This window comes from Curcuma longa, chromosome 21, assembly GCF_044706935.1.
Source record: "Curcuma longa cultivar G26 ecotype Majalengka, Jawa Barat chromosome 21, ITB_CL_G26_1.1, whole genome shotgun sequence".
NCBI classification, from domain to species: Eukaryota; Viridiplantae; Streptophyta; class Magnoliopsida; order Zingiberales; family Zingiberaceae; genus Curcuma; species Curcuma longa.
Genome location: NC_133881.1, coordinates 728,246 through 736,334, shown reverse-complemented (window position 1 = coordinate 736,334; position 8,089 = coordinate 728,246). Strand labels below are relative to the sequence as shown.

The 8,089-nt window shown below is 45.4% G+C and overlaps 2 protein-coding genes across 2 annotated transcripts; both read right to left on the bottom strand.

Moving 5' to 3' along the window:
• Positions 1-320: 320 nt before the first annotated feature.
• Positions 321-2,131, bottom strand: LOC141815613 (cytochrome P450 77A3-like). Its single transcript, XM_074703562.1, has 3 exons — positions 1,508-2,131; positions 934-1,410; positions 321-767 (listed from the first exon to the last, which is right to left on the bottom strand). The coding sequence occupies exons 1-3, from the start codon at positions 2,129-2,131 to the stop codon at positions 321-323; spliced, it is 1,548 nt and encodes a 515-aa protein (XP_074559663.1).
• Positions 2,132-3,605: 1,474 nt separating this feature from the next.
• On the bottom strand, positions 3,606-6,718 carry LOC141814969 (pentatricopeptide repeat-containing protein At1g73710). Its single transcript, XM_074702930.1, has one exon. The coding sequence runs from the start codon at positions 6,716-6,718 to the stop codon at positions 3,791-3,793; it is 2,928 nt and encodes a 975-aa protein (XP_074559031.1). The 3' UTR covers positions 3,606-3,790.
• Positions 6,719-8,089: the final 1,371 nt, after the last annotated feature.

Below are 8,089 nucleotides of genomic sequence, written 5' to 3'. Positions count from 1 at the left end.
CTAAGGGGCCTGAAGCATTACGCAGCAGCAAGCATTTATTTCTACAGAGAAATCGCTCGACATTGATTATGCATGTTCGAATCATGCATGCCCTAATACTAGTTAATTCTTTCTTGTATCTTTTTGCAATTGCTAATGGAAGACAGGACAGCCAATTCATAGTCGCCACCTACAAGCATTCAATTCCATTTATTCTCGGCATTTAATAAGTCACATGAATTCTTCTTCTAATAATATATAGCAGAATTAATTAATGCTTTAATTATATTCATGAAATGCAGGGGAGTAGGAGTAGGGAGGGGATGGATTAGTGCATGTTATTAATCTCTCTCGACGATGGCGGCTCGAAGGGGGTCCTTCATGACGACGGTGAAGGCGAAGGTCTCCGCGGTGGTGGGCGGCAGCTCGCCGGGCACAGGCAGCCACCGGAACTCTCTCACCATCTTCGCGAGCGTGAGGTGGATGTGGAGGACGCCGAGGGTGGCGGCGGGGCAGATGCGGCGCCCGGCGCCGAAGGGCATCATGCGGATGCTGCGGGTGCCGGTGACGTCGGTGTCCCATCCGTCGCCGCCCTGGAGGAACCGCTCCGGCCGCCACTCGCCGGGGTCGGCCCACGTCGACGGGTCCTCCGTCACCCACGCCGTGTAGAACTCCACGCTGGCGTCCGCCGGTATGCGGTGGCCGCCGAGCTCCGTCTCCTGCGTCGCCGCGTGCGACAGCACGAAGTGGCTCGGCGGATGCCGCCGCATCGTCTCCTTCACCACTGCCTGAATTCCAAATAATTATCAATAATTATTATTATTTTACAAAATAGGCTTAAGGGAACATAAAGTGAAGATTACGGAAAAATAGGGGGCAAAGTGAAATTTATTGCGATTCGGTTCGGTTTAAGGGAAAACCGGTTGGACCGGCGGTTCAGAGTTGGTATCGTACCTGTAGGTAGGTCATGGCCTCGACGTCGGCTTCCGTCATCTTCCGGCGCTTGTCGGCGCCGATCACCGCGACGATCTCGTCGTAGAGCCGCTGCTGCGCCGCCTGGTCGAGCACTAGATGGAGCATCGCCCATTCCAGCATTGTCGCGCTCGTGTCGGTGCCGGCGCTCATCACTTCGGAGCAGAGCGTCACTAGCTCCTCCTCCCCTAGCCGCCCCTTCCCGGCCAAGTCCATCCGCAGCAGCGAGTCCACGTACGCCTCCCCTGCCGCGCTCACCATCTCCCATTTCGTGTCCGATCCCCCTTCCTCCAGCTTCTTCCCGCCGGCCTCTACGAACGCTCTCCGCGCCCTCACTAGCGGCGCGAGGCACTCCATCTGTCGCTTCCGTAGCTTCCCCGCCTCCGCCAGCTGCCTGCGGAAGAATGGCGTGAACACCGGGAGGAAGTCCGGAAGCTTCGGCGTCGTCATCATCATTACCTTGTCAAGGACCAATGCAGGGTGTTAGCGAAGTGTTTTGTATCTGTTTGTTAAAATGTGAATGAGTTTTCCTAGGGTTTTCTTTCCCTAAACAGACCTCCTTGAGCACCTCCTCGACGAGGCGGACGTGTTCCTCGGGAACGCGTGCGCCGAAGCAGATGCAGACGAGAATGCTGCAGATGGTGAGGCGGCAGTTGGCCATGACCTGCACTGCACCGGCGGCCGCGAACTCCGAGCGGAGGCGGGCGAGGTGGTTGGCCATGGCCCAGTCCCGGATCCACCCGAACTGCTTCACCCGCGTGGGCGTCACAATCTCCGTCACAAAGTTGCGGCGCAGGGCGCGCCAGAGTGGGCCGTAGGTGGCCGAGTTGACGGTGCACTTCCCGGCGCTGAAGAGCAGGCGGGTGGGCGAGTCGGCGGGGCGGCTGGCGAAGAGCGGGCCCTTCTGGACCAGCGCCTCGTGGATGAGGTCGGCGGAGGTCACGACGATGAGAGTGCGCTGCCCCATGCGCATGGTGAAGATGGGGCCGTACTTTAGCCGGAGGTCGCGCACGACGTACATGAAGGGCCGTCGCTGGAGGATGACCTGGAAGAGGTTTCCCACCACGGGCCACCCGGGAGGCCCGGGCGGCAGGCCCTCCGCGTTGCGAGAACAGCGCCGCCACCACGCGCTCGCCAGCACTGCAGCGGCAACGACATACAAGAAGTTGACGAAGTCCATCTGTTTGTAGAAATGCCGCAACGAAGAAGAGCACTGATACGATACAGCAGCTGCTTGATGAATGTCGTGGGTTGGGTTGAGAAAGAGCAAGAAAGGTGGTAGCTTTTAAAGAAGAGAGGAAGGGAAAGAGTTAGACAAAGAAATGAATGCAAATTTTAATGGAGGGAGAGTAGGTGGAGATAACAGGTTGGAGAGGTACGTTCCAAATCTCGACACCTCCATTGGTGACTCTGCAAAATGGCTCAGAGCTCTTTTAAGTCTTTGCTCTACCCCCAGGTCGGACAGGAACAGCGGAGAAGATGCTAAAATACGATGCCTTTGCAGTTCCTCTTAACTCCAGAAAGCAAATGTACATACTCCATTCATATGGATTCTATTGAATTATGAAAAGGTAACGATGTTTTTACCACAAGCAAAGATTTGAAAAGGCCATGATAATTACCTGATTCATTTAAAAGATTACTAACAAGGGAAGCAGCTGCATTCCTTTCTCTTGGGTCTCCTTGTCAAAAGAATCCTTTTCCAATCAGATGGTTTGAAGCAGCAGCAACCCAGTGGAATTAATTTTTCCTGAATTTCTTCAGCAAACTCCAAATATAATCTGAAACTGTGGATCAATCCAACAGCAGGTCCACTGGGGCAAGCAACAACAGAATCAATGCAGAAAGGCTTTCCATTGCTTCAGGTAATAGCAGATTTTTTTTGTTTTCAAAAAAAAAAAGAAGAGGAAATTGACTTGATAGTATTTAAGTCATGACAATACTTCAGACCTCAATGGATAGAATGCTTTTAACAGCTTATAGATTTTCTATAATCTAAGATTAAGATAGATCTGTTGAAATTTAAACTATGGAATAAGATTTGTTAAGCTCCAAACTAACATTTAAAGTGAGTTGAAAACTTTCTGAGGTCTCAATTTCATCATAAAGCATAGATAAATGTGCAAAAAGTTACAGAACAAGACTTGCCTTATAGCTAACTACTTGCTCGATCAAATGTAGTTAATTGTGCCTAAGATCATGGAGTAGTATATGTCAAACCTTTGGGTGCAGAGATTGTTCTAACATTGTTGAAGGCAGCTAGGTACATAGGTGTTTTATTGACATATCTAAGAGGATTACAACTCTTAGTAAATCTTTAAACATGTCCTTCGTTTTTATAGAGCTGTTGCTTCGAGTTGAGATGGAGTGGTTATGATTGTAGGTGCAGGTGTCAAAGGCATTTGATAGAGATGGTACTGAAGATGGCATTCTGTAAATCATCTAGATAGATGGAAACTTTACCACTTGAAATTTCACACCAACTCTTTAGAGCTTTGGATTCCATCCAATGTATATCAAAAAGTAGTAGAGTATTCTCATAATAAACATCCATCTTATTCACATTTTGGTTAGAAGACTATATGTGCTTTGAACTAGGTGTCCTATTATATCTAAAAAGGTCATCTCCAGCAATTGACATGATTTGCAAACAAAAGAAACTACATAAATTTCCTAGAAACAAAATGCAACAAAGAGCAATGGTATGGATGAACAGCTTGAAACTCAATACCCATAGCTATGTTGAAGGAAAAGAACAGGAAATCTAGAGATCAACAAAACTATAGTTGGAAGCTAAAATGATCAAGTAAACTAATTGTAGTTTTATAGAACAGCTCATTTACAGAGTACTAGGGTTCATACTGAAATCATCATCTTGGTCTATGTCATCAGATTCATATGCGTCCAAATCATCTTCAGTTTCTGAATCATCGCCACTCGGGCTGTGAATTCTGAATTTCATCTCCTGCTCAACTAATTCTGCAAGATCATGCTTCCCAGAATTTTCATAAGCATCCATTAGAGCTTTGAAGAGAGATTCACTAGGCTCAATTTCCCCATATTTCAGGAGACCATAAATTCGCCTCAGTCCTTCAACCATCCTTGCCTTTCCATAACAAATTGCTAGATAAACATAAGTAACAGTGTCTGGTTCAAGTCCTGCATCTTGCATCCGCATATACAGATTCAGGGCTTTGTCAATGTTTTCCGAAGCTCCATACGCATAAATCGCAGCATTATAGGCATACAAATCAAGAGGACTCCTAGAAGACAGGAAAAGATTACATGACTCTAGTGCATGATCATGCAGGCCAACCAGAGAGAACAATGTAGTGACTATGGCCTCTCTTGCAAACTGTTTTCCTTCATTGTAACATGCCTGTAGTTGCAATACCGCCTCGATCGGTAGACCCCCTTTCTTTACTATACTAAAGATTGATCTAAATACAGAGGCATCAGGTAACATTTTCGTAGCTATCATCTCATGAATCAAATATGCACAGTCCTTGAGTTTTCCAGTGACAGCATAAGCAGCTATAACACTATTGTAGGAAGCACAATCAGTCAGCAAGCCTGCCTTCTGGACCTCCTGAGCCATGTCTATTGCTTCTTCCAACATGCCCAAACTCTTGTATAGGTATATCATTGTAGTATAAGAAACACCATTAACCTCGCCATTTCTTCTCAAGTCATCAAAAATTAACTTGGCTTCGCTTACCATCCCAAGCTCAGCATATAGATCAATCATACAATTAGAGGCAATAGTATCGGGACCGCGTTCGAGGGTCTTCATCTTTGCATACACCTCCTGGGCTTCTCTCCAGCAGCCAGCCTTTTTGTACGCCTTCATTAGAGAAGTCAGGATGATACGATTGGGTGGGAATCCTGATTCTTCCATCAAACTGAAAAACTGAAGTGCTTCTTCAACTTTTCCAGCCTCAGCAAACATATTCACTAGCAAACCATAAACCACTTCATTTGGTTCAACTCCTAATGGCTTCATCTCTTGATAGATTTCAAGTGCCTCATCAACCATGCCTTTGCGCGAATAACTTGCAATGACAGCGGAGACGGTCTCACACCTAGGTCTGAATCCTGCATCTTTCATCCGTCGTAGGAACTCGGTTGCTCGTTCCGGAAAATCACCACCGGAAAGCATCTGAATGAGAGAGTTAAAGGTGCATTCATCTGGCCAGATACCAATATTTCGCATACTCTCAAACAAGGACACAGCTTTATCATATTGCTTTCCCCTCCCATAAGCTTTTATTAGCACATTGTATTCAACTACCTCCTTCTTGTTACCAACTCCCCTCTTTCGATAGAACACACCCTCAGCATCCTCCCATAACCCCTTCTCTGCATAAGCATCCATGATAGCAGCATAATTCTTGGAAGAAATGGAAGAGGAGCCGCAATGCTTCTCGAGAAACATAGAGGTCTCACTGAGCATCCCTTGATCGATGTACATCTTCACAACAACAGGGACAGACTGCTGGTCCACGAATTCGCCCGATCCAACTATCTTGTTGATCACATCCTCTGCTTCTCTTACCATGTTTCTCTCGCACAGAGCCTGCAAGATTATCCTATGGCTCACAGTGTCATGAGGAAGACCAGACTCACTCATCTTGTGGTAATATTTCAGGACTGCCTCGACGTTTCCAAGCGAAGCGTACATCGACATGAATATGTTGAATGTTTTAGTATCAGGAACGATTCTTCTCCTCCGCATTTTATCAAACAACGCTTCTGCTTCAGAAATAAGGCCATTCGAGCCGCAGATGTTGATCATGGTGTTGAATGTGATTGTGTCAGGGGAGACACCTGACCTCAACATCTCAGCGAAAGCATCTGAAGCATTTTGGAGCTTACCTGCTTTTCCATGCAAATCGATCAGAGTATTGTAAGTAGCAGCAAGGCGGGGTCTCCTTGGGCCATCGGGAGCGCTTGAAGCAATCTTCCGAGAAACAGGTGCTCGGCTTCCGGATTTGAAGAGCTCCGTGAGAAGGAAACTATTGGGGCTGATCGATTCTGAACCTTCGAATTCAATCTCGAGAACGTCGAAGTCGACGGTCCCGTCGCACCATCCTCGGAAGAACTTCTCTCCCTCGTCGAAATGCCCAGAATCCTTGAGAATCCTGACGACGGTGTTCATGCAGACTTCGTCGGGAGAAATTCCCCTTGCCCTCATGTGTTTGAGCCACAAAAGAGACTCCTTTAGGAGACCCGCCTTTCCGTAGGCGTCGATGAGGGTCGCGTAGGTGTTGTTTGTGGGTAAGATTCCATCTTTCGCCATGTCGAGCCAGCAGTGGCGCAGCTCGTCCCACCGCCGCGCCCGGCCGAGGGTCCGGAGCACAACGTTATAGTGGATGGGGTTGGGACGGTAGTCGCGCGAGCACCGGATTCGGCGGAGGAGGCGGAGAGCCCGGCGCCAGTCGCGCTGCCGCTTGAGGAGGACGGTCATTTCCTTGGGGGTGAGCTCGGCGAGGAGGGCGTCGAGGGATTCCTCGTCGGAGCCTCCATCGAGGGGATTCGAATCGACGAACCGGAGGGCGGAAGGGAAGGCGCCGGCGGCGCGGTTGGGTGGTATCGATTGGACGAGAACAAGGTTGCGGTGGGGAAGGGAGGGGGAGCGAGGGGAGAGGGAAAGCGAAGAAGGGTAGCAAGAGAAGGGGAAGTGGGGCGGTGAAGAAGGGTGGAGGTCGCCGCAGTTGCGGAGATAGCCGCCGCCGCCGCCGGCGCAGCAGCTACTCTGAAGGCTCATCGTAAAGAAATAACCGACGACCAGGGCATTCCGCTATTCCTTCCTGGTGGAAAAATAAAGGGCAAAATTATCCCTAATATAAAGTAATAAAATAAATCAGTTTTTTTTTTTGAAAATGTGAATGAAAAGTAATTATTTGAGCATTATTATTATTAATAACTATAAAGTAATAAAGAGATGTGAAGGAAAGAAAGACGTGGATAAAAGAGGAGACATCGTTGCGAGATTTTAATTTAGGATTTTAAAGTTTTTGTTATTGGTTTATATTATACCACATATATTGATATTGTGAATATACGTATGAAAAAATATTATCTATCACGCATGAGTGTGTAGGGAATGTAACTCTAAGGCTTAGATTGTATTGAATCAAGTTAACTCATATGGAATATGACTTGTATAGAATATCAAACTAGTTAGGATAAAATTGATCCAAACGAACAATTTAATATTTTGTCAACTGAATCTTCTTTACTATTACTCAATCATCCAATGCAATCAATTCAGGAGTGGACACTAGTTATATAAAATTTGTCCAGGATAAAATTTTTTGTCAACAAATGAAGCAATCATATAAGGAGGTAAGATCTTGAACAGTGAATATGAGTGAAAGTAATTGGGAGTGAATAAAAATTTGGTTAAATCGAATAAATCGATCAAACCGATCTAAATTAAAAATTCGGTTCAGTTATTTTGAAAGTTCGGTTATTTTTAAAAAAAAATCGATTAATTCAGTTAATTCGGTTCAGTTTCGATTTTAAAATTTCTTATTCGATTAAACCGAATAAACTGAATTAACCGAATTAATTAAATTTAAAAATAATTTATAAATTTTAAGTAAATAAATTTATAAATCCCTAATTCATTAGTAAAATTTTTATAATATTTAAAAAAATTTGGTTAATTCAATTGAAAACCAAATTAACCCATAAAATATCGGTTCGATTTGTTCTGTTTTTATTGGAAAATTCGATCAGTTCGATTGGTTCGAAAAAAATCGATTTATTCGGTTTTCGATTAATTCGATTTGATTCGATTCGGTTTTAACCGAATACTCACCCCTAAAAGCAATACATGTGTCTCCCTCAAATCTTTTGCCTCTACCATGCAATTGTTGCTCAGTAAATTTTTCATATTAGCATTCAGGTACGAATTTAGTTTGCTTGGTGGTGATCAACGTTTGTCATTTGATCCTAGAAAACAATGATTCACGACAACTTCAAAGCATAGGCAAAGGTGAGGCGAATTTATTTTAAGAAAACTACATTAAATGCAGAGTTTTCGAACACTCAAAAAATCCATTTGGAAGTACTTCCCCGAACACTTGAACTATATGCTCGAGCATTTGCACTAGGGTAATATTCGATAGTT